The 27,581-nt window shown below is 44.2% G+C and overlaps 1 protein-coding gene across 1 annotated transcript in view; it reads left to right on the forward strand.

Moving 5' to 3' along the window:
* armc9 (armadillo repeat containing 9) overlaps positions 1 to 27,331 on the forward strand; it is an 84,105-nt gene extending 56,774 nt beyond the window's left edge. The window contains exons 23-26 of the mRNA XM_083766877.1: positions 6,666 to 6,832; positions 7,752 to 7,839; positions 17,655 to 17,866; positions 26,226 to 27,331. Coding sequence (XP_083623003.1) covers positions 6,666 to 6,832; positions 7,752 to 7,839; positions 17,655 to 17,866; positions 26,226 to 26,248 — 490 coding nt within the window. The 3' untranslated portion in view covers positions 26,249 to 27,331. The remainder of the gene's footprint in view (positions 1 to 6,665; positions 6,833 to 7,751; positions 7,840 to 17,654; positions 17,867 to 26,225) is intronic.
* The last annotated feature ends 250 nt before the right edge of the window (positions 27,332 to 27,581 follow it).

The following is a 27,581-nucleotide window of genomic DNA, read 5'->3' on the forward strand; positions in this document are numbered from 1 at the left end:
TATGTACGACAACGTAAGTAGGACACGTATACAATGCACGACAACGACAACAACAACGGCTACGCTACGGTTGGCTGGAACATGTGCTGCCCACCATGTCATAACCATGTCATAACTATAGGCTTATCTCTCTACTCCCATCAAACAGGAGCATTTTGTATACTGTACGCACACTGTCTGAGGAAGAATTATGGTCTGCTATTATCATATTATGGCCTGTTGTCTCTCTCTATTGTCTTCTCTCTCTTAGTCCTGAAAGCTATTGTTTATATTATATGGCACAGCTTGTCCTGTGTAACATGACAGTGTGCCTATGGTCTGATTCCTTCCATGCTCCAGGCAGTACGACCACACCTGTGCTGTGTACCAGCTGCATACATCTCCCCTGTCCACCCAGGATTGTATAGGGTGTGTTATGTGTATAGACCGATATGTATTAATTTAATTCATATCTGTTTGAGGGTGTCTTTACTGTTCTTCTGTATACTGTACCTACTGCACTTCTTTGCCCTGTACGTCCGTAACCACGATCTCACTGCTGTGCTGTCTCTGGCGCATGGATCAATAAAGTTATATCTATCCATCTACATTTTTAGACATATTAAGCCAAAGCTCCTTAAATCAAGATACTGTAGATAGAAGGATTGAGCTTTATGATCGGTCCCGCAGGGCAAATTCAGTGGCTAGAGGCAGCACGGCAGTTGGAATAAACAGTAGCAACACGATAGCTACGACTCACGAGGAAGAACCGGCATCGCAGCAGCAGAAGGGATGGACACTGGACCAGCTCCAACAGTTTAAGCCATTCTGACCTGAGATCAGATTCTAAAAATGTCTATTACATCCTGACAGTTTCATTATTAAGCCTTTTTTATTCAGGTGCCAGTAGAAAAAATGACTGTCGTTTCGATCTTGCGATCTGAGTCGGGTCAGAATACGACAGTTAACCCATTCTGACCTGAGATCAGATTCATATGAGGTTTCCGCCGGACACACACTGGTCTGATGAACCCATTCTGACCTGAGATCAGATTCTAAAAATGTCAGTCGCTCTTCGATTTTTCAAAAATAGCAGACCTACAAGCTCGTATCGTGCCACTCGGTGGCGCGATATGAGCTTGTAGATCTGCTATTTTTCAATAGCTAAAGCATAACATGATGCTGACACCAAAATGGGTGCCCGGTTCAGAATGGTTTAAACAAACAAACCGCAGTGGTTCTCAAAGTGTGGTCCGGGGGAACCCCAAGGAAAGAAATAATGACAAATATATTAGGGTATAGAATGTCTCTGTATTTGGAAATGACTGAGTGTGCACAAAGCACCAATATAAAATCGAAATTATTTTGCTTTTTAATACATTTAGATGATTAATTCATTATTAATTACATTATTTTTACCCCTTTTTTCCCCAATACATATTCTAACATTGCCGCCCACTGTCGTCGTGCCATACTGGCTCACCCTGTCAGCCAGTGTTTAGCCCATTCTGACTGGGCACCCATTTTGGTGTCAGCATCATGTTATGCTTTATCTATTGAAAAATAGCAGATCTACAAGCTCATATCGCGCCACCGAGTGGCGCGATACGAGCTTGTAGGTCTGCTATTTTTGTAAAAATCGAAGAACGACTGACATTTTTAGAATCTGATCTCAGGTCAGAATGGGTTGATCAGACCAGTGTGTGTCCGGCGGAAACCTCGTATGAATCTGATCTCAGGTCAGAATGGGTTAGTCCCCTCCGGGCGAACGCAGCGCCTCTGCAGCCCGTACGAAGTACGCACAGCCACAAAGATCTCCCTCCCCGCCCGGCATCCAGACAACTTTGGTATAGTTGTATAAATTAGACCCCTTCAGGTGACATGTTGTGGAAGAGTAACTTTACCCACTGCAGCTAAACAGGTGGGCCGGTGTTCACTTACCAACCTAGATAAACTTAGCATGCTTCCTTTTATAGTGTATCCTTGCGTTCTTCTTTACATTGGCGTTGCCCTACTGTACTCGTTTTCTTAGAGGACATGTGAGCATTCCATCGATCTGCCTCGACTTAGCGAGACAATGGCTCGCTAATGGCGACGTGGCATGGAGACAAAAGAGGCTATAGTGTAGAGATGTCTGTCTGCAGATGAGGAAAATGGGACACTACGTTGTAGGGCACCAAATGACAACAAAGTGTTGGCACTTTGCCAACACTTTGTTGTACTACTCAACTCAACTCAACCTTTATTTATATACAGTAGCACGTACAGTATCACAACGACCAATGGTCGACCAAAGTGCTGTACAGGTTAAAAATAGAAAACAAAAGTGCATGGCAACAATATAGAGGAACAGATGGACAAAATAAGAATAGATGGAGCTAAAGGCAGTATAACATTTACATCAGGCATTGTCGAAGGCCACAGAGAAAAAGAGTCTAGGGCCGGCCGCTGCAAAGGCTCTCGTCTTGCATTTGGTTTTGGGGTCAGTCAGCAGTAGCTTGTCAGCTGACCTGAGGGGTCTGAGCGGAACATACGGGTCAATGAGTTCTGACAGGTACAGGGGGGACCAGCCCATTTAGGGCTTTAAAAACAAATAGCTAAATCTTAAAATGGATTCTAAAATGGACAGGAAGCCAGTGGAGGGAGACTAGGACCGGGTTAATGTGGTCAAGTTTCTTCTTGCCGGTGAGAAGGCGAGCGGCAGCATTCTGCACCAGCTGCAGACGCCTAAGGGCCGTTTGGTCCAATCCTACATAAAGGGAATTGCAGTAGTCTGACCTAGTAGTGATGAAGGCATGAATGACCCTTTCCAGATGGGATGGGGAGAGGTAGGCCTCTTTACACCAGAACAATGACCATACGGACACTGACTCTGACATGGACACTGTCATAATACCACCAGGTGTTTCCTATTCCTCAATTAGACCATTGGGTGGGGAAGGTTATTGTACCGATAATGCTGCTGGCACTGTATTGATATCAGTGTATTCTGTTGATGTAATAATGACAGTCATTATTGAGGATAACACAAACATTTCATTGTGGTCCTAAACTGTCACAAAATATACTGTTGCTCATTGCTGATATTTTTGTGATGCCGTTTCTTCTTTTTGAGTCCTAAGCTACGTATCATGCAGCATACTACTCTTATCTTATCTTAGTTTCCTGTGTGTCTGTGCTCTAACTGCTGTGCTGCCTCTGGCCACTGAATTTGCCCCGCGGGATTGGTAAAAGGTCCATCTGTCTGGATCAGAGCATGTGAGCGGAGCGGGGGGATTTTGATGTGAGCGCGGAGCGAGCGTAACAAAACACACCCTATGCAGTCACGGTAAAGACATCCTCAAACAAATATGAATAAAGTATACAGATGTACACACCCTATGCAGTCACGGTAAAGACATCCTCAAACAAATATGAATAAAGTATACAGATGTACACACCCTATGCAGTATACATTAAAGACATCCTCAAACTAAATATGAATAAAGTATACAGATATACACACCCTATGCAGTCACGGTAAAGACATCCTCAAACAAATATGAATAAAGTTACACAGACGTACACAGTACACACCCTATGCTATAGGCTTACCCTATGCAATCATCCTGCCTGGTGCAGGACAAGAGACGCCATCAATAAATATGAATAAAGGGACACGGTGGCACAGTCGGTAGCGTGTTTTCTACTCCGCATCATCAGTGCCCAAACCCGAGGCGGGGTTGGCCTTTCCGTGTGGAGTTTGCATGTTCTCCCATGTTCTCCCATAAATCCATGTTTTCTAAGTTAATATTTCAGTAAAAGCACAGTCACATTACATAACATTTAGGTAATTAGTAGGTAATAGTTGCCGTGTGTGTGGCACTGAAAACTCACAGATTTACCAACAGCAGGATGCATCCACCACAACATCCACAGGCTGTTGAGAGCCACTGTTGCATGTACAGTATTTATTTGCGAAGGTGTCCTTACGATTACATATATTAACTTTTGGCTGTTGTCATATGCCTTGTTTTATTATTATTATTATTATATATTTTTTCCCCTCTTCAAATAACGCAGCATTTGTCTTCCGCTGCAACATGTATGCAGCTGCCCGTATGTGCTCACGATATGCACATTTTCAAAAACTCGAAACCGTCCCGGCTGAGATTAATTTAAGTCCCAAACAGATATTTTATATCTGGGGGCGCAGGGACCCCCTTAGTCTGGAGCCCTGGGGTCTCCAACGCCAAATACATTTGTATCTTTTTTATGTTATTAATTATCTATTTGGGGGAAGGAGGGGGTGGTCCTTGACATGAAGAAGTCAAAGAACGCCCAGGCCGTGGCGTAACGGTCTGGGCACCGGACTGGTAATCCAGTCGCAGTGTGCCGCGGGTTCGACTCCCGAACCCGACACGGCCTTTACTGCATGTCATCCCCCCATCTCTCTCCCGTTTCCTGTCAGCCTACTGTCTGTCCCTTCAAAAATCAATAAAAGGCGTAAGCCGCAAAAAAAAAAAAAAAAAAAAAGAAGTCAAAGAACTACTGGGACTAACAGGACCAAAGGCAGCTTTTGCAGGTCATAGTCATGCGACCTGGGCGTGGCGTGCGGGACCTCTGGTGAGCGTGACGGCCTATAGGCCACGGTCCTCTGAACGAGGTCACCCCGGTGACGGCCTATAGGCCACGGTCCTCTGAACGAGGTCACCCCGTGACGGCCTATAGGCCACGGTCCTCTGAACCAGGTCACCCCGGTGACGGCCTATAGGCCACGGTCCTCTGAACGAGGTCACCCCGGTGACGGCCTATAGGCCACGGTCCTCTGAACGAGGTCACCCCGGTGACGGCCTATAGGCCACGGTCCTCTGAACGAGGTCACCCCGGTGACGGCCTATAGGCCACGGTCCTCTGAACGAGGTCACCCCGGTGACGGCCTATAGGCCACGGTCCTCTGAACCAGGTCACCCCGGTGACGGCCTATAGGCCACGGTCCTCTGAACGAGGTCACCCCGGTGACGGCCTATAGGCCCCGGTCCTCTGAACGAGGTCACCCCTATAGGCCACGGTCCTCTGAACGAGGTCACCCCGGTGACGGCCTATAGGCCACAGTCCTCTGAACGAGGTCACCCCGGTGACGGCCTATAGGCCACGGTCCTCTGAACGAGGTCACCCCTTCACGGCTGCCCTGGAAACCAAGACAAAGGGCCTCTGCTCTGCGGACGGGCCAGGATGTGTCACCAGTTCACTAGTCACTACACGTCCCACTAGTGCCCTTCATGGGAGCTCAGGTTCACCCCTGCATTGTCCCACCTGTATCCCCCCTCTCTCTCTCTCTCTCTCTCTCTCTCTCTCTCTCTCTCTCTCTCTCTCTCTCTCTCTCTCTGCCACTGTGGCTATTGTCTGCAGTCTCCTGAGTACTTGAGTACATGTTTCCCAGGACTGTGCAGAGTCCTTAAAAACACTCCCTGCTGGTGAGACGGAGAAGGACACGCAGGGCCGCCCGTCACCATTACACATTTAACCCATTCTGACCTGAGATCAGATTCATACGAGGTTTCCGCCAGACACACACTGGTCTGATGAACCCATTCTGACCTGAGATCAGATTCTAAAAATGTCGATTTTTCAAAAAATAGCAGACCTACAAGCTCGTATCGCGCCACTCGGTGGCGCGATATGAGCTTGTAGATCTGCTATTTTTCAATATCTAAAGCATAACATGATGCTGACACCAAAATGGGTGCCCGGTCAGAATGGGTTAAGTTGACGATTTATTGTCACACAAGTAATTGCGATTGGCAATTTTTTGCCGATTTTTTTTCATCATCATTTATATTTATTTTAGATAGCTGAAATAGCTGATTTACAAGCTTACAAAGTGACACGTAAGCTTGTAGATCAGCTAGTTCTGCTTTTGCTATGCGTGTCCCTATGTACTGTATGTCCGAATGTAGGTACTGTATGTATGTATGTCCGCGTATGAATCCCATGTTCCTGGGGGGCGTGTTCCTGGGGGTCTGGATGTTCCGGGGACCTCCCGGGGACCCCCACACAGTAACTGTCATTTCTCAAAGATGTACAGTACAGTACATTACAATACAATACAGTACAGAGCACAGCACAGTACAGCAACTATAACAATACATGTATAGTTGCACCGCTCGACGAAAAATTGCCCCTGTGTGTGTGTGTGTGTGTGTGTGTGTGTGTGTGTGTGTGTGTGTGTGTGTGTGTGTGGATATAACTGTCAACTTATTGTCCTTGTATTTGGAAGTCTGGGCCATGTCCATAAACTTGTGCTCAGGGGTCTGCAATTGGGTGGATTGTTAAAAACAAATGCAAAAAAGCTGGCTAAATACTGTTCTGTCTCAGCTACTATGGGCAGTCTGTCTGTCTGGAGAAGGCGTTGTTTCATTTATCCCTAGGTGGCTTAAAAAAAAAAATCCTGTCTAGTAGTGTCAAGTAATAGTATGTAAACAATGTGCTATATATATATTTTTCTCTTCTTTTCCCTCTGTGTGTTAAGCATGTGCAGCAGCTATATCTGGTTGGACCATATAATGTATAACCTAATTCTGATCAGTGTTTGGGTCTATTGTATTACGCCTCTTGTGCAGATCCAAATAAAATAATTCAAATGTATGTGTGTGTGTGTGTGTGTGTGTGTGTGTGTGTGTGTGTGTGTGTGTGTGTGTGTGCAGGGACTTCCAGGGGCAAGGTGAGGGTGTCGGGGACAGAGAGCACCCAGCGCCGGGCAGACAGAGGACTGAAGACGGCCTGCCTCCGTCCCGCTACGGCCCGCGGCCCCCGACACGCTCCGGCAGCCGACCCAGCAGCGCTGGCAGCTCCCTGCACCATCACAGCATCTGTGAGTGAACCCCCCACAATGTGTGTGTGTGTGTGTGTGTGTGTGTGTGTGTGTGAGTGTTGATTCAGTTTAGTCATAGTCTTTTGAATACAATGTAATTTAGTTTTAGTCATTTTAGAAAGTGTTGGTGTTTAATAATGATATTAATAATGATATTAATATTGGAGTTTAGTTGACTAAGTCTACAGTTGTCGACCACAATGTATTTTGTTGACGTTGTAATGTCTGATTTTACACTTGGTTGCATGCAGAAAGTAGCCGATAAGCTCACGCCGCGTTGTGATTCAGTGTGTGTGTGATATTTGATAACACCTGAGCGCAATGAAATCTCTTAACTCTTACTAGCTACGACATTTTTGCCAATATATAGTTTTTAATTTAGATTTGATTTAGCTTCCGTCAGTGAAAAGATTTCGACATTTTCAATCATTTTAATCGACGAAATCAACCCTGGTGTGCGTGTGTGCGTGCATAACCTGCACTGTGCAGAAACGTCTTATGGTGAATGGTGATCAGCACAAAACCAGTCGCCCGACAAAACATTTTTCCCCATGGAAATTGCAAAAAGCACAGTTTGAACACTGTACAAGTAGTCAGCACTGAAACATGACGAGTCAGAGGAGCAGACAGTAGAGAACCACTCTACAGTGGAGTATTTACCCCCTTATCACTACAACACAGATAGCGTCGGCTACCGAGGGTCGCCAGCCGACCGAACATGTTCGGTTCTTCATCAACGGGTTCTGACGCGGACGGCAAGCGACGGGAGCTTGTTGTCGGGAATCTCCTGCCGACAAGCTGTGACGCAAAATACAGTACATACATGTACTGTATGTGTGGTACAGTTTAATTTTCCTAAACATGTATGTGACATGAATCTCTCTCTCTCTCTCTGTGTCTCTCTCTAACACGCACACAGCGTCGGAGTGTGGCCGGGCGTCCCAGGACTCCGAGCTGGACAGACCATATGAGGGGACAGTCAGAGGGGACAATGGAGACGCTGGCAGGTAACTCAGAGCTGGACAGACCATATGAGGGGACAGTCAGAGGGGACAATGGAGACGCTGGCAGGTAACTCAGAGATGGACAGACCATATGAGGGGACAGTCAGAGGGGACAATGGAGACGCTGGCAGGTAACTCAGAGATGGACAGACCATATGAGGGGACAGTCAGAGGGGACAATGGAGACGCTGGCAGGTAACTCAGAGATGGACAGACCATATGAGGGGACAGTCAGAGGGGACAATGGAGACGCTGGCAGGTAACTCAGAGCTGGACAGACCCTATGAGGGGACAGTCAGAGGGGACAATGGAGACGCTGGCAGGTAACTCAGAGATGGACAGACCATATGAGGGGACAGTCAGAGGGGACAATGGAGACGCTGGCAGGTAACTCAGAGATGGACAGACCCTATGAGGGGACAGTCAGAGGGGACAATGGAGACGCTGGCAGGTAACTCAGAGCTGGACAGACCATATGAGGGGACAGTCAGAGGGGACAATGGAGACGCTGGCAGGTATAACTCAGAGATGGACAGACCATATGAGGGGACAGTCAGAGGGGACAATGGAGACGCTGGCAGGTATAACTCAGAGATGGACAGACCATATGAGGGGACAGTCAGAGGGGACAATGGAGACGCTGGCAGGTAACTCAGAGCTGGACAAGAGCTGCCTCAACTCCTACAATTCCAAGTGCTTATCAGGGTGGGGCGGTGGGGGTCCCCAGGTCCAGATATGATCGGGGGGGGGGGGGGGGGGGTGTCGTGGCCTGAAAAGGGTTGAGAACCACTTATGTAGACGCCGGTCTGAGCGCAGCAGAAACAATCTTATCTGTCCACTCCTCGTGTCTGTCTGTCTCTCTCTCTCTCTCTCTCTCTCTCTCTCTCTCTCTCTCTCTCTCTCTCTCTCTCTCTCTCTCTCTCTCTCTCTCTCTCTCTCTCTCTCTCTCTCTCTCTCTCTCTCTCTCTCTCTGTCTCTCTCTCTCTCTCTCTCTCTCTCTCTCTCTCTCTCTCTAAACCTCTTTTATCTCAGCCTAGCTGACCTCAGCACAAACAACAAGCACTGAGAGGGGAGGAAACCCAGGGGGGTGGGGGGGGGGGTACGGAGACAAAGAGAGCAGGTTCAGTTTGGCACCAGGAACCAGAAAGCTGTATTGAACCATGAAGGGAACCTTGAAAACAAACAAAATAAATAAAAAATACACCTCCATACAAGAACACTTGGATGGAGGTGTGCGTGCGTGCATGCGTGCGTGCGCACACATTCGTGTTATTACTAAGTTGTGACTATAGTTGAATTAGAGAGATACACATTGTCGTGCTCCGAAAACAGCACATCTACAAGCAGGTGGATTTGGACAAGGAAAACAGCACATCTACAAGCAGGTGGATTTGGAAAAGGAAAACAGCACATCTACAAGCAGGTGGATTTGGAAAAGGAAAACAGCACATCTACAAGCAGGTGGATTTGGACAAGGAAAACAGCACATCTACAAGCAGGTGGATTTGGACAAGGAAAACAGCACATCTACAAGCAGGTGGATTTGGAAAAGGAAAACAGCACATCTACAAGCAGGTGGATTTGGAAAAGGAAAACAGCACATCTACAAGCAGGTGGATTTGGAAAAGGAAAATTGCGTAAAGAAGGCATTCATGAAAATCCACATTGTTGACGTACTCAAAGGTATAGCGATACGAGTGTGTGTGTGTGTGTGTGTGTGTGTGTGTGTGTGTGTGTGTGTGTGTGTGTTTGCGTGCGTGCGTGCGTGCGTGCGTGTGTGTGTGTGTGCGTGCGTGCGTGGTGGTCGGCGGTGGGATTCCTCAGCGACGCGAGGGGTGACTCAGCACCTCCTCTCCTCTCTCTGTGACATGCGTTTTAAACGAACTGCCACCACAAAGGCCTCCTTTCAATCCCTGGCTCTCTGTCTCCCTCCCCTCCCCACCTCCTCTTCCTTCTCCCCCTCCCCAAATCTCAGAGGAGCTGGACACCTCCTGAAATGGTCCCCAGACTGTAATGAGTCCCCACAGGAAAGCACAGCCAAGTCCCAGTTGGATCCCAGTTGGTTTCTTTAACAAAAACACTCCTCTGGCTCTCGCTCTTGACTGTCGGTTGCCTCAGTTAACCCGGCTGTGGGTTTTAGACCACTGTTTCCCAAACACTGGCTCGGGACCCATTTGTGTTTCCTACATTTTAGTTTTTTAAATATTATTATTTCAAAGCATTTTGTTTCAGTATAATGTGCATGGAGAAATCAAAGAAAAATCTGAGAAATTCTATGAATTAGAAAACAAATGTTTAAGAAGTAGTGAAAATAGCCGATTGTCACAATTTCTCAAGATTTTTCAATTATTTTCCAAAAATACCGTTATTTCCGGACTATAAAGTGCACCTGAATACCGTATATTACCAAATAACAGCCCATGCTCAAATAACAGCCCAGCACCAAATAACAGCCCATGCTCAAATAACAGCCCAGCACCAAATAACAGCCCATGCTCAAATAACAGCCCATGCTCAAATAACAGCCCATGCTCAAATAACAGCCCATGCTCAAATAACCGCCCAGCACCAAATAACAGCCCATGCTCAAATAACCGCCCAGCACCAAATAACAGCCCATGCTCAAATAACCGCCCAGCACCAAATAACAGCCCATGCTCAAATAACCGCCCAGCACCAAATAACAGCCAATGCTCAAATAACCGCCCAGCACCAAATAACGGCCCATGCTCAAATAACCGCCCAGCACCAAATAACGGCCCATGCTCAAATAACCGCCCAGCACCAAATAACAGCCCATGCTCAAATAACCGCCCAGCACCAAATAACGGCCCAGGTTCCGACACCATTTTGCGTAATAACCGCCTCCATCAAATAACCGCCCTCCTCTATATAACGGCCCATGGGCCGTTATTTGCAAACTTAATCAGCCTCAGCCCTCATTTATATTATTATTTGCGTGTTCATCGTGTTGAGTTTGCAAATCTCCGCACGCCACTCGATCATTTCACAACAGCAACACCAGTCCTCCATAAACTAAATCTAGGCTATAGTTTCACAATTGCCTCCTATGATTGCACAACCAATTGTTTTAATGCAAAGTGGTGTATATTCTGTGTTTATTGTCATCCGTGTATCACTATCTACAGTACAAGCTCCAAGTGTTGCATGACAGCGCTTTGTGAGCTTGCAGAGAAAAAAAAACCTTTTCGGCGTGCGCCAGCCAGGTCCTCACAAGCATAGTACTATAAAACACTGCAACAAAAAAGTTGATATTTAAATCGTGTTATTCTCTGTCAATTTTCAACTGATTGTTCTAATTCCAAATGGCCTATAATCCGTGAAGTGTAAATTTTCATTGGGTGAAAATCTACCGGTACGTAGGCCTACAGTTTATAATGAAATCATGTGTTTGTCCGCTGCTTTATTGTTTACCATACTAAAAAAAGATGACTGCATGGAACTGTATGTAACCAAATGATGGCCCGGTGCAGACCGGTGCAAAAAGCTGTGGCCGGTGTGCAAAGAAATAGCAGATCTACAAGCTCACAATGCGTGGAGCCTCGGTGCGTTGTGAGCTTGTAGGTCTTGTACAATATTGATGCACTAAATTGGAGGAGGATGATGAGTATTGGTAGCATTGAGATTGCTACATTCCCACAAGTTTAGTTCCCACAATTATTATTTTAACATTTCATATTCTACAACATTTCCAAATGTATTTTTACCCCATTTCCAGGCCTATGCATTAACCCCTAAGGCCGATTCTAAAAACGCCTCTAAATCCTGACCTAAGGTTTCTGAAAAACTTCAAATATTTATATAGCAGCATCAAAAAAATTACATTTTTGAATACTGTACATACTGTACAGAACCCAAATATGGGTGCCCGGCCTGAGGGGGTAAGATACCAATAGGGGTTCCCGCCCAGAATGGGTTAATGAGGATATTGTATGCTATCAATCCCCCCAAGCAAGACAACATGGAAAAAAGAACAGATGTAAAAAAGTAACTACGTAAAAATAATTCACTGAATTTCATGGCGGTAGGAACCCTGTACAGTATTAGTATGTTGTAAACGCTTTACTGTATGTAGCCTACTGTAGCTTTGTTTTTCTTTATTAGTAATACGGTAATACCAGTTCCAAACAATATTTGCACTACATATTACTGTATGTTACTGTATGTATATACTGAAACCAAATAATGGCCTTGTGCAGGCCGGTGCAAAAATAAATAACGGCCCGGCTCCTTATAACAGCCCGGGGTCCGAATCGACTTTGCATATTAACGGCCCGGGCTACTATTTGGTAATATACGGTATAAGCCTCACCAGCTAAATTTAGGGGGAAAAACCAAATGTGTACATATACAAGCCGCACTGGACTATAAGCCGCATAGAGGCCAAAGAGATAGATTTAGAAGGTCCCCTAGTGGCCGTTAGCTGTAAAAATCCATAGATTAAACGCACCGTTGTATAGGCCGCAGGGTTCAAAGTATGGGGGAAAAGTAGCAGCGTGGCCCAGGCCGTAGCGTAACGGTCTGGGCACCGGACTGGTAATCCAGTCGCAGTGTGCCGCGGGTTCGACTCCCGGACCCGACACGGCCTTTACTGCATGTCATCCCCCCATCTCTCTCCCGTTTCCTGTCAGCCTACTGTCTGTCCCTTCAAAAATCAATAAAAGGTGTAAGCCGCAAAAAATATCTTAAAAAAAAAAAAAAAAAAAGTAGCAGCGTATAGTCCGGAAATTACGGTAGTTGTGAGCTTCTAGATCAGCAGTAAGTAGTTGCATGTTGCAAAGAGTTATATTGGTGTGGACTGGCCTTAGGGTGGTTGTATCCCATTGGCATACCATCTCTTATCACAACAGTTCAGAAATCTTGCTGCAGTTTACCTGTTTTTATACTTAAAGGAGTGATTTGGAAAGAAAACCCGGTCCACCCCGGTAACAGGATGTGCACATGCACGCACTACAGTTAGACGAAACACGACAGGCCAACAGCACACACACCAAGGCCCGCCCCTGCTCGAGGTTCTTCGACCCCCAGGTTTAACTGGGGACAGGGAGGAACTCCTTATACGGTCAGCACACTCTATAGAAAAAGTGATATTTGAATCAAGTGAAATCACTGAATATACCTTTAAACCCATGTCGACAGAGGAGACCGACTTCCTTTTACCGGCAGCTCTTGGCTTTGTACACGCCTACAAAGTTTGGTTAGTTTTTTCGTCTGGGCTTCAAAGTGACCAAAAGCGACACAAGATTGTACCCATTTGAACTTGTCACTTGTATGGAGTTGTTTACTTGTTTAAAACACCTCGTCGTTCATGCCCTATTCAGCCGTGTTGTGAAGGCCTCGTATAAGTCAAGTTGAGTAGCGACCAGTAAAACATTTCACTTGGCAGCACAAACATGACAATGGCCCAGAGCACTGGGACACAAACACAACGATTAGAGTGTCCAGCCCCCATGATGACACATGTCTGGCTCCCATGCCAATCGCCATTTTGGTAGAGTCCTGTCCTGACCTAGACCACCCATTGCTGATGGAAAAAGTGCAACATTTTGTCATTTTCTAATCAATTTGAATCAAAGTTTATTTTATTTTCATTACTTTCTTTTGTTGTTGGTATGGACAAAGTATCCTAGATTGTTGGGGCACTACACTGTCTCTATGAATTTGATGTATTACCTTGTGTTTACAAGGTACTATACGTCATACAATGCTGTAAATCGCTCTAGATTAAAGGTGTCTGCTAAATGGCTAAATTACAAATTGAGCAGTTTTGTCAAGATAGTCAAATAAAGGCCCAGGCCGTAGCGTAACGGTCTGGGCACGGACTGGTGATCCAGTCGCGGTGTGCCGCGGGTTCGACTCCCGAACCCGACACGGCCTTTACCGCATGTCATCCCCCCATCTCTCTCCCGTTTCCTGTCAGCCTACTATCTGTCCCTTAAAAAATCAATAAAAGGCGTAAGCCGCAAAAAAAAAAAAGATAGTCAAATAAATAATGTTTGATTTTGGTCATGTCGGTTTGGCTTTAACAATGATACGACATAGTGGAACAAACCAGCACATACAGTATAGTAGCAGTAACCTTATCAGGATCTACTGTGTGCAATTAGTGTTTATAGTCGTGTGTAGCTGCATATTGTGACACTAACAGTTCGATATTACAGTATCAATTTGAGACAAATGGCGCTCAAGTACAGAGTAGAAGGGCTGTTTGTCGTTTGAAAGCAGTTATCAGAAACAATTAGTGTTTGCGAACAGTGTGGCTCAAAACTGGCCATGCCAGTCAGTTTTACACTACCCTGCCTGGTGAATATATATATTTTTTTTTTTGTAAATATATTTTTTTGGCCTTTTCTGCCTTTATTGATACAGTAGGTTGAAAGTAATCTGACAGGAAATGGGGAGAGAAATGGGGGGGGGAAGACACACGGCAAAGGCTGTCGGGATCGGGAGTCGAACCCGCGACACACCGTCAGGCTGGATTAGCAGCCTAGGCTGAGCTAACCGTCTGGGATGTCCTGGTGAATATTAACCTCAAATGTAATGATTGGGCAGTGTGCATACCAACAAGAAAAAAAACATTAATACTTTGGATCAGTATAGGGATTAGGGCCGAAAACTATCGATTATATTCAGTTATTCTAGCTATGACTTTTTGATTATCCAATTTTGACCTGAGATCAGATTCTAAAAATGTCTTCTACATCCTGACAGTTTTCTGATTTTCACCGAGTGGCGCGCTAACGAGCTTGTATGGTCTGCTATTTTTCAATAGCTAAAGCATAACATAATGCTAACACCAAAAGGGGTTCCCGCCCAAAATGGGTTAATCAATGAATCGATTACCCCTTAAGCTTTGTATTTATACTTTGTTGCACAATATGGTGTCTTGCAAAAATACTGAAAATAACAGATTTTATATAATCGTTGCTGTCGGGAGGAAACCTCCTAACTCCATTTTTGAGGTTTTCGATTTTTTTTCTTCATAAATCTGTGCTATTGTTGAACACCCTTTACGTCTGTGTTTTGTTTAGAAAATATTGAACCAATGGAATGTAGTTAAAAACGCTTTGGACAAAACCTCTTAACTCCATTGGACCCTCAAACTGTCTGCTAAAGCAACTAACTCCACCACCTCTCCCCCTCTCATGGAAGTAATTGGCATTATCTTAAAGTCACAACACCAACTTTGATTAGGCAGTATTTCTTTGATTAGGCAGTATTTCTTTGATTAGGCAGTATTTCTTTGATTAGGCAGTATTTCTTTGTTTTCAAAATATAAGGTTTTCTTCATTTCCTGAAAAATGAACATTTTGGAGTTAGGTGGTTTCTTCCCAACAGCAAAGATATATTATATGCCCAAAACAGAGAGAGATCATAAATCGATTACTTTATTAAATCATTCAATTGATTAGTTTGATTAACTGTTGTACCCCCAAGTGGGTATAACACGGAAGATGCTGGATCCACTGTAGACCAATGGTTCAACGACCCCCAAAATGTACACTTATTAGCCCACGGAACCCCTTTTGAAAACATGCCAGGGACCCCCATAAGAGAAGATTGTTACAGCTCATCAGCACTGATTCTCAAACATTTTAATTTCCCCCATTGACATGCACTAGTATACGGATCCCCATTTAAAGGTATATTCAGTGATTTCACTTAATTCAAACATCACTTATTTATTTGTTTTGTTGTGATAATCCTCCCTACTATAGAGTGTGCTGGCCATATAAGGAGTTCCTCCCTGTCCCCAGTTAACCCCTGGGGGTCAAAAAACCTTAGGTTTCGTTTTTGACTCTCTATCCTGATTGGACGAAAGGCTGGGTCCCATCAGCCAAAAACGAAACCTAAGGTTTTTTGAGTGAAATCACTGAATATACCTTTAATGGCATTTCCATCTCCCAATTCATGTTGTAAAATCAATGTTAATTTAACTCTGTGGTACAAAATGGTTCCATTTGTACTCTCTGAGTTACAGATCCATAAGGGTCCATTTGCTTCGTAACTATCATTTAGCTGGGGACCCCCTGGAACTCCCTCAAGGACCCCTGGGGGTCCCTGGACCCCACTTTGGGAACCACTGCATTGTTTCAGACCCAAGACATGTGGTATAGAATGGCTGTGTGGGAAGTGGGTCAGTTAGGCCATTCTGACCGGGCACCCATTTTGGTGTCAGCATCATGTTATGCTTTAGCTATTGAAAAATAGCAGATCTACAAGCTCATATCGCGCCACCGAGTGGCGCGATACGAGCTTGTAGGTCTGCTATTTTTTGAAAAATCGAAGAACGACTGACATTTTTAGAATCTGATCTCAGGTCAGAATGGGTTCATCAGACCAGTGTGTGTCCAGTGGAAACCTCGTGTGAATCTGATCTCAGGTCAGAATGGGTTAAGGCCATTGGCCGAATGTGTTCTTGGGGATTGGTGGCAGAGGGACCTCTACTTCCCACAATCCCACCGCTTTTAGGGCTGTCACCATTTACAGTTTACAGTGTAAGGCTTACAGTGTAAGTTTACAGTGTAAGCGGACTAATTTGTAACGCAAATAACTGCCATTAACGATTTTTTGCGTTGGAACAATGGAACGTTACAATTTGTATTTCTGTTTGCCTTTTAACCCATTCTGACCTGAGATCAGATTCATACGAGGTTTCCGCCGGACAAACACTGGGTCTGATTAACCCATTCTGACCTGAGATCAGATTCTAGAAATGTCAGTCGCTCTTCGATTTTTCAAAAATAGCAGACCTACAAGCTCGTATCGCGCCACTCGGTGGCGCGATATGAGCTTGTAGGTCTTTTGTACAGGGCAGATATGACAATAAATCACTGATACATGTTTTTTTTTTGTTTTTTTTCAAAACAATTACACAATAGCGGAAATAGTTGAAGATCTACAAAGTGACGTGTTATAAGCTTGTAGATCTGCTATTTATGCTATTAAAATGTTTGAAAACGATTGCAGATTAATTATGCACAAATAATTGTGATTATCTCAAATAATTGCGATCAGGCGATTATGTAATGATTGTTGTGACTAGGCCTACCCGGTTTGTGTGGTTTGTGTAGAGCTGCTAAGTCTGTCTTCTTCACATATCCCATTCTGGTCTTCTTGCTCACGCCGAACCGATACCTAATATTCATATTTTAAAATACCCACGCTGTAATAACTGGATATGCCTGCCATGGGCTTTAGGGACTACCGGGTGACGGGGAAGTATTGATGGCGTGCGTGTGCCCCGGATACTGTATCCCCAGAAATGGACCATATCAGCTGGAAAGGAGTGAGCCGGCGGCTATCAAATGTTGGGGCTGAGAAGTCCGTTCAAGGTTAATGTAGTCTCCTTACACACAGAAAAATGATGGAGACGGTTGTACAGGAGATGAACTGACACATGGATCCAGACAGGAGATAATAGAATCCATGTTTCAGGCAGTGATTTCTGTTTGTAAGCTACACAGGAGAGGCTGAATAATAAAATAATAAATCTTCTAAATGTAAAGGAAAGAAAATAATAATCATGGCATTTATTTTTCTTTAGACCCTTGACAAAATATGTGTGTTCTAATCTAGGTCAGGTTGGGAACCACTGTTCAGCACCTCAAAAGTACACCAATCACAGCTCATGCGTGCATGATCTCTACAAACACTTCCTGTGGTCACCTCAAATGCCCCGCTGGAGTGGAACTATAGGGAAATGCGTCATCCTTGCATTGCGATGTGTGCAGCTTCGACACACTCACTATTATAACGGATAACAACATGCGTCTCCTTTCTGTCCTCATCGACAGCCCCGAGTCCTTCTCAGGCCGTCCAAAGATTTCACGAACGCCGGAGCCCGACGACGATGAGGACGACGCCGCAGCAGCAGCGGAACAGCCCAACGGAGGACAGAGCAGCAGCGCCCGGAGAGGCCGCTGCCCGCCCCTCGCCCCCCAGTTCTCCCACAGCGAGCCACAGCACACCAGCCGGCCCGCCTCGGTCAACTCCACCAGAGGACACAGTGAGTCCAAAACACTTTATACTGTATATATATATATATATATATATATATTTTTATACCACGATTTTGCAACCCATTTTTGTTCACCCTGTGTCAATTATCTAATGTAATCCTGGGCGCTATACTCTTCCTCTGCCAACCTGGGGGGGCAGCGGACTGACCTCATGCTTTCTTTCACCTGACGGGGGAGAGTTTCACAGGAACACGTTATTCCGACCAGTTCCATTCCCCTTAGCCTCGGTACTCTGGGCCAGAAGTGGGAGTCAACTTTATTTGTAGTCGTTACGTCCCCACCAAAGCGGTCCAGGGAATTATTTTGTGCACAGAAAATGCATTTATTAGCTATTTCCCCTAATATAAGCCCTCAATAGAGCGCCGCAGTCCCGCCCTCTACCAGGGCCCAGGAAATTATTCCCTGTTCATTTTCCTCATAGACATTTCAAAAAGTATTTATATAAAGACCTTACACTAGAATGTCTGAAGTAAAATCAGCTAAATTCACATTTAGATTCTTTTTCAGATAGAATGGTGATGGATGATGATGGTCAGGGAAGGGGAACCTTCTGAAAGCTTCATGGGCAAAGATAATAAACTTCAAAAGAAATAAAAAACGGTCAAAATGACCTCTCAGACATGCTAGTGTTTTAATTAAGCGTCGTACAAAGCCAACTCGAGGTGTGAGAAATCATAACAAACACAATTTTTCGGGCCGAACAAATAATTAGAAAGAAGAAGAAAACACTTTTTTTCTTGTTTTTCTTCTTTGTAATTATTTGTTTGGTCCAAAATATTGTGTTTATTGTCATGATTTGTCACGACTCGAGTTGGCTTTGTACGACGCTAAAAAGGTCTTTAAATAAATACTTTTTGAAAAATACATTGGGAATTATTTCCTGGGTCTAGCGTCGTCATGAAAGGGGGCGGGACTGCGACGCTCTATGGGGCGTTGGGTCTTAGTGCTAATTTCTTATTTCCATCGAAACAAGTAGTAAAGTGTGCCGCTTGGGATACTATTTACATTATGAAGAGAGGATTAAAAAAAGGATTTTCGAGCGATGGAAATACGCGAATTAGCACTAAAAGCTGGGAAATAGCCAATAATGCGTTTTTGCTGGACCTCTTTGGTGGGGAAGGCAACAACTACAAATAAAGGTAAGAAAGCCTTCTAGGCCGAAATTCTCCTTTATATCCCCTAATTGTAACTCCACTACTCTACTGGAAGGAAGTAGGTCACTTCCAGCAACTACATCCTGGCAAATTTTGGCTGTGATTACCTGCTCACTGCTGGCGATAATCCCTTTCAAAGCTAGATTGCCAACCACGATTTAGAAGCAGTTTTATATTCTAAAACCGTAGTAGTCCATTGAAACCTGTTCAAGTGGATTGTGAATTTTTAGACCGCCTGATGCTTTTGGCCAGCGAACAGACAAAGGCCAGTTCACTGCCCAGCGTCTGTAGTATTGTCTCCTTGCTGTCAGGCTGCTTTTCAGCCCCCGTTTCGATCTTTGTCTGGCGGGTTTCTTGTTTTCTGCCTACAATTCATTCCAGTTTCTCTCTTTTCGCCCCAATGGAATATCAGATGATGTACTGGCGCTACTAGTACACCTGTATCTGCCACAGTGGTGGAAAAAGTATTCACAAGGTCTCAGAATTAAAAAAAATCTTCTTGACAACCCACACCCTCTATCATGTAATAATGCATGTCTGTTTACCTTTTGTTTGTTGAGTGGTGCAACCACTCCTATAGACAGCTATGTGTGTGGCTGTGTCCCTGGGTCTGTCCCTGTGTCCCTGGGTCTGTCCCTGTGTCCCTGTGTCCCTGGGTCTGTCCCTGTGTCCCTGGGTCTGTCCCTGTGTCCCAGGGTCTGTCCCTGTGTCCCTGGGTCTGTCCCTGTGTCCCTGGTTCTGTCCCTGTGTCCCTGTGTCTGTCCCTGTGTCCCTGGGTCTGTCCCTGGGTCTGTCCCTGTGTCCCTGGGTCTGTCCCTGGGTCTGTCCCTGTGTCCCTGGGTCTGTCCCTGTGTCCCTGGGTCTGTCCCTGTGTCCCTGGGTCTGTCCCTGTGTCCCTGGGTCTGTCCCTGTGTCTGTCCCTGTGTCCCTGGCTGTGTCCGAGCACGAAAATAGCGTTATAGCGTTTGTTCACCACCAAGTGTCACTGTTGCACAGCCTAACACACAGACACACACACAGACCAAGGAGGAGGGCTTGTACAGTACAGTACAGTACAGTACACAGCACAGCACCACTCACTTCAGACGGGTCTGTTCTTTTTAAAGTTCACTTGAAGTTCACCATAGGGAACATACATAGGGAAGTGCACCTAACCCCATTATACCTTTATCTCCATCTCTCTCTCTTTGTCTCTCTTTCACCTTCATAGTCCGTTCACTCAGAATGGCAGAGTCCATGGTTCCCCCTCGGGAATCACTAATTCTTTTCTTTTCCTGTTCCTTCCCAATATTTTCTTTTCCTGTTCCTTCCCAATATTTTCTTTTCCTGTTCCTTCCCAACATTTGCACCTTGTTCCCAGATACAGTATAAAGGTGCAGTTCCCTTACCAGAAAGGTGCAGTCTTTAGCACGGGAATGAAAAGCAGTGGTGACTGTACACAATACTTTATTATTATTGACCAGCTGATTGCTCAACTGATGTCAACCTCCGCAGAGTGTCCAGTTAAAACACAAATGACGTCCGTTCAAAGAGATTTATTCCACTTCAACTATCCACCTCTCTTTTCTGTGTTACTCGTGTGGAGTTCTAAAATGTCAAAGAAAAATGCAGGGCATTCACGAATTGACTAATTAAATTAACAACTTTAAATCAGAAATGTCATGAAATGTTAATATGAGCGACATTCAAAGAGCATTTAAAGACCATCAAAATACCAAAGTTATTAAATCTGGCAAACATTTGCAGCCCATGTGAAAGAATTTGTCATAATTAGCTACAGAAACATAAGTCTGTTAGCAGCAAATCCAACTAAACGGTACAAATAATAATGGCCATTATAAAGGGTAGGGGAGAGCCGCCATGGTTGTAACACTTTGCACATTTCACTCTTTTACTCAGAGATCCTTTTACCTACATATGTAATATTTTTAGGCAACAGACCTACAAATGTCTGCTATCATCTTCAAGTTCAAGTATATTCCAAATATAAAGTAACATACCCAACACTGTTAGTCAGATATGTAAACAGCACGTGGTACAATCAGACATTAAGCCAAGGTAATTGATAGTAGAAGCAATTATATATCCATTGTGGTCCTCAGTATTCAATTAATCAACATAGAATATAAGATGAATTGAATTGTTGATGAGCCTGAACGATAGCGGATGTCTGTCCCAACCCACACTCGGCTAAGACCATTACCCAAGACCCTTATTCAACAGTGGATGTGCAGTGTGGAAAAAGTACTCACAAAAGTATCAATACTGCAAGTGACATCATTGTCCCTCATCATTGTCCCCCCCCCCCCCCCCCCCCCTTTTTCCTTCTTTGAATCTTTGAATAGGCCTATATATTCTTTCAGAGTGAACGTTTTTAACTAAAAGCTTCTGGGGGGGGGGGTTCCCTGGAATAAAGTATTTTCAGATGGGGGTCAGCGGCCAATTTCATATATTTCTAGGGTTCCTTGACATAATTGTTTTTGAGAACCACTGACATACAGTAGGAACATACTGTAGGTGTTTCAGAACCACTGACATACAGTAGGAACATACTGTAGGCGTTTCAGAAAACTGTCGGGATTTAGAATAATCAAGATTTGTAGAATCCTCGTCCTCGGGTCTAAGTAAATGTACTTAGTTACTTCCCCGCCCCACTGGTATCGCGTCCCTCCCTGGACTCACAGCTTTTCTTTTGATTGTCGATGTAACGTCTTAAACCTGGAGCTGGATGCGCGGTTTGATTGTGCAGCCTGGTCCTCTTAGCGGGGAGATATCATCTGCTCTCGCTCTCTCTCCAGAAGTCTTAATTGCATTTGATGGGTGATTACCTCCGGCCGCTCCTCCAGGCTCAGCTGACTGGAAACAAAGCCTGTTATGTTATGAGGCCTAATGGCTGCCTGAAGGCCCCCCTGCATCCTGCTGATTTATCCTCCCTCTGTACCCGTCTGGCGTCTTTACTGTCTTTAAGACGGAGTCATTGCTATCACAGGAAGTCGTGTCGTAGCGCAGTGGCTGTCGAGGACCTCCACATTGACGTGTGTTCTAACAATTATGAAGAGGCATTGTGATTGGCTCACGTACTGTAACTGCGATGGGGGCGATTGTATACTTGTATTATGTCATATTGGTGATGTAATTACCGGTCTCCCATTCAGCTGGGTCCTGTACCTACAGTGGTTCTCAACTATGCGTCCGGACCCCCCCGGGGTCCACCAAGGTTCCTAATGGGCCCCAGACTCCATTTTGGTTACATTATTTGCCCACTTTCAAAGTTAAATTAACATGACGTAAAGTAGACACTGTGTCTATTTGCTCAGACACTATATGACGTAAAGTTTTCTATTCATTGTCGATGGGAATTTACGTTTGTTTAAGACGAATGGATGGTAACTAAAAGATTAATATACGGTAGGAGGGTGAAGTGAGGGCGCCCACTGTATTTCTATCGACCACATAGACGTCTTACGTCATCATTTAGTGCCCCGAAAAACCAATGACATCATAAGGGCGCGGGACACAGAGGTGCAACTCAAGGATACAACTGTGGCTATCCACCCTCAGTGGTCCACATGTTTGTAAATACATCTACCCCAGTGGTTCTCAACCAGGGGTCCTTGAGGAGGTTCCAGGTGGTCCCCAGCTAAATGATGCAGAGTTGGAAACCAAATGGATCCTTATCCATCTTTTAACTCTTGAGAGCGTTTCATTTTTACGCTCTCAAGAGTTAAGTTATCGTTAAACACCTAATTGTTAGTTTGCCTGTTGTGTTGCAATGGGTTAGGGTTAGGGTTAAGATTAGTGCTTTCGTAACACTTGCTATGGAATACTGTCCACGGACTTAACTGATATACAGTACTGACACATGTGGCCCTACTGTATATCTTGGGCGTGCCTTAACCTTTATCCCTAAACTTTTTTGCCATATTTTACTATCTTGAAAAATATTTTAAAATAGTTCAACTAGCTGATCTACATCCACACATTATGATCTTGTACATCGGCTATTTTAACTATTTTAATAGTAATATATATATATATATATATAGTAAAAATGTCAAATACGTGCAAGATATAGCACATGATGACATGATTATATGGGCACATTTCCTAATAATGATGACTCAATGAGGTACAGCCTGGAATTGTGGACAAAATCATATCCAACAACAACAAAAATATTCTTTAGTTATGGATCTGCAAGGCTAAATCTCATCAACTGGACGGTGGTGCGTGTCTCAAATGCCAAAAAACCACACCTGTGTGAAGTGAGGGGCGCTAATATTGAAGTCTAACTCATGTTGCTATGATTAGGTGATGTAAAACATCACTTTATTACTTGTTACTTGCGCAAGCAGAGCGCGCAAGTAATAATTTCGCCCAGTCTCTTTCACCGTGACAGCCAACCCGCCATTTGATGTGTATGCAAAAAAACATCAAATCTGTGCCTGTTTTGCTGGGACCAGATTACACAAATGACCATATTTCTTATGTCATCATTGAGAGCTAGTCATACGTATACTATATACATAATCAGTAAAAATAAAATAGCAAATTGTGCCTGATCTGCTGGGACCAGAGTACGTGGTGTGTATTTGTATGACTAGCTCTCAATGATGACGTAAGAAATATGGTCATTTGTGTAATCTGGTCCCAGCAAACCAGGCACAGATTTGCTGTTTTTCTTGCATACGCATAAAATGGCGGGTTGGCTGTCACGGTTTTTGGCACAAAGTAACCACAGTATACCGCTAATCAACTTACAACTACATATACATACTCTATATAGTATATGTATATGTATACGTATGTCTTACGTCATCATTGAGAGCTAGTCATACGTATACTACGTATATACATAATCAGTAAAAATAAAATAGCAAATTGTGCCTGATCTGCTGGGACCAGAGTACGTGGTGTGTTTATGTATGACTAGCTCTCAATGATGACGTAAGAAATATGGTCATTTGTGTAATCTGGTCCCAGCAAACGAGGCACAGATTTGCTGTTTTTCTTGCATACGCATAAAATGGCGGGTTGGCTGTCGCGGTTTTTAATATAGATAGAAACTTGAACCATACTTAATAATACTAGGTGTTGCACATGCATAAAGTAGGTAGGTAGCAAATAGTTACACCTAATAATTAGACATTTCAAACGTTCCTTCACAGAGATATTGAGATTCCACCGTTTACAGAATAATTATACTGTATAATATATTTTAATTCAGTTTATATACCTTTTTTTTCATCACATATCAATGATTCATTTTTCTTTAAAAGACTAAAAAGGGATCCAGAATATATCTACATCGATAAAACTGTATTTCTTATATAGATAGAAACTTGAACCATACTTAATAATACTAGGTGTTTATATGCATAAAGTAGGTAGGTAGCAAATAGTTACACCTAATGATTATACATTTCAAACGTTCCTTCACAGAGATACTGAGATTTAACAGTTTACAGCGGTCGAAAGTACTTGCGCGCTCTGCTTGCGCACTAGTTGGCCATTTATGGCCTACTAGTGTGCAACAAGCAAGTATGCACTCGACAGAGTGCAGTTCTAGTTGTTAATGGCATTTAATGTTTGTGTTGGGGACAAGATGATGTACATTTTCCCTTCATTGTCAATGGCGTTTTTAAAACAAACATTGAACTAAAAACAAAACATTAAACCTGTATATAGGAGGGGCTAGCACCCTCAAAAATGAATGGGCCCTTCATTGAAAAAGGCTGAAAACCACTGATCTATAAACCCTCAGGAGGAGGGGGGGGGAGGGAGGGGTTTGTGAAGACCACCCACCCAGAAGGTAAAAAGAAGAGAGATGGTGGAATGCGTGCATGGTGTGATGATGACAGAGGGGTGTTATCCTCTGCTGACGACAGATCCCTTTGTGATCTGTTCACCTGACAGATCCCTTTGTGATCCGTTCACCTGAGCGTCTGGAAGAATGCCAGAGGAATAATAATGAGGGGAGGGGGGGGTCGCTGTGTATTATGACGACGATGAGATCTGATGACGAAGCGATGGTTCAGTTCAGTGGTTTTCAACCAGCCACCAGACAGTGGTCCCCTGAGGGGGTATCGATCTCCAGGTGGTCCCCAGCTAAATGATGGAGTGTTGGTAACCAAATGGACCCCCTTATAGATCTTTAACTCTTGAGTGTAAAATTAAACCACCTGGACCCGTACGGGTCCAGGTGGTTTAATTTCACGCTCTCATGAATTCAATTATTGTTAAACATCAGCATTACTACATAATTAGAGAATGTAGAAGAATTGCTATTTTGATCAACGTGTGCCTGTTATCACTCATTGTGGACAGACTCTTATCCAATGACAACAAAATATTCAACGTTTTGGGTCTGAGAGGTTAAATGTCATCAAATGGTGGTCCGTGGCTCAAATGCTGAATAAATAATGGTCCTTGATTTTGAAAAAGGTTGAAAACCACTGGTTTAGTTTTTTTTGGTTCCCTCTCTCTCTCGTCTCATCTCTGTCCCATCTGACGAGGTGTTGCTTCATGCAGTGGGGTGTCATTCGTTAAGCCCTCTGGCCGCGGATTTCTTGCCTTTTGTCATGTATTTAGGGCAGTTCTCAGCGAGGGTTATCTCGCACCCTCAGGGCGGAGATCTCACCGATAAGACACATTCCTATCCCTCAAACGGATGAATTCCTCCGACCTCCCCGTGATTCCAGGTGGTTTAGTCCAACTTTAGAGGTTTTCTTCTCTCTCTTTTTTTCTTTTTTAGTTTCTTTAATGTTTTTTTTTTGTCATGTTTACATCTGACACTCACCACACCTGTTCTGTTCTTTTGCGGAGATGGAATATAGTCATATATATAAATATATATATTTATATATATATATATAAATAAAGTTTATTATTATTATATAGTGAAGCATAGTGCCAGCTAGTATAGGCCATATACTTTCCTATTCTTTCATAATGTAACCTATTGATGCTCAGTTTCAGTTAATTTTATTTTATAGTACAAAATCACCCCAAGGAGTGGTGAGACATGGCCAAAGCATTCCTGGGGGTCCCCAGCCAAAGACGTATATATGTATCACATTACACGTTTTTCATTCCAGGCAATCTTTTTGATGGAAATCTAAAATTGTGTCACCTTCCCTCTTCCCAACCCGATATCCCCGGCCTCCCCCTCCCTTCTCCAAATCTCTTCCAGGCAGCCAGTCACAGAGGAAGTGAAGAGGAGTGGGCTGTCACCACGGAGCGGGCCGTATCTCGCTCGGAAGCTTCCTGAAACTTCATCCTCTCTTCCAGTTTAGTGATCAGGGTCAGGGGCAGACAGAGAGAGAGATAGATGCATGCTAGGACACAGGAGAGAGGGGCGAGGAGGGGGAACAATGCAGTGGATTGTGGCTCCAAGTGTGCCCCCACGTACACACTACACACACACACTCCTCCCCCCTTGCACTCAATCCTTTTCAACGTCAACACAGAGGTTCTCTTCTGTAATATAACACGGCTAGGCCAATAAGCGACAACAAGCACCCATGCCCCCCCCCCCTCCCTCTTCTTCTGTCCTTATCTATCGATGACATGTCAATACATCAGTTAGAATCACAATAGTTCCTGAGCAGACCTATTGAGAGAGTTACAACACTACCATAGACAAAGAATGTTCATAAACGTTGCTGTCGGGCAGAAACATTATATCCATAGTTTTTTTTTTTCTTCGTAAATGAACGCCCTACTTGGTCATACTACAGCGTCACACAAATGCATCAATACTACTGTAATAGTTCCATACATTTAATCCTCGTAATGGCCGTTTCATGTGATACATGGAGCGGCGAGACCAAAGTGTGCAGTAACTGTAACTCTCTTTCAATGGGTCTGGCCTTCAATGGTTAACAAACCAGACAAAACACCATAGCAGTGCATGCATGACAGGTGAACGCAGCTGAAGGTCATTATGTGCCACAGTAATACCTACTGTAAATGAAAACACACTCAAGCGTAACTGTATTACTGTCAGCTGTGTTTACCTGTCCAAAGGTAGAGAGGCCAGTGTACAACACGCATATCGGGTGATGGATGAGTGCCATTCTCATGGTAATATTGGCTTACTTTATACATAATATGAGGAAAAGGGCAAGAACTGATTTTACTACCACTTAGAAGATTATGACGATGGTGATTTTTACCCAGAGTGCAACAGTAATAGGTTTCGGTTTCTAGATCACTAGCATTAGAATGAATGCTGAGTTAAGGACTGCAATTATCACTTGGTACAAAAGCCATAATCCTAATGTATACTCTGTAGTACTCTGTAGTCCAGCTGTCAATCCAACCGATATGGGCATATTTCTATAGCCTACTGATGACGTTGGGGATCTCTATATATGGGCATAGAGGGACGCGGACAGACGGGTGCAATGGGTATTGCATAACCGCGTGGGCGTGCATTCCCAATTTGCATTGACTACCAGTGGGGGGTCTCATCACTACCCGGTCCACAATCTGTAGCAGACACAGTCATGTGATGGGAGTATCAATTAAGCTATTTTATGTATCT

The sequence above is a fragment of the Protomyctophum parallelum genome (genome assembly GCF_964188405.1).
Source record: "Protomyctophum parallelum genome assembly, chromosome: 6".
Classification (NCBI taxonomy): domain Eukaryota; kingdom Metazoa; phylum Chordata; class Actinopteri; order Myctophiformes; family Myctophidae; genus Protomyctophum; species Protomyctophum parallelum.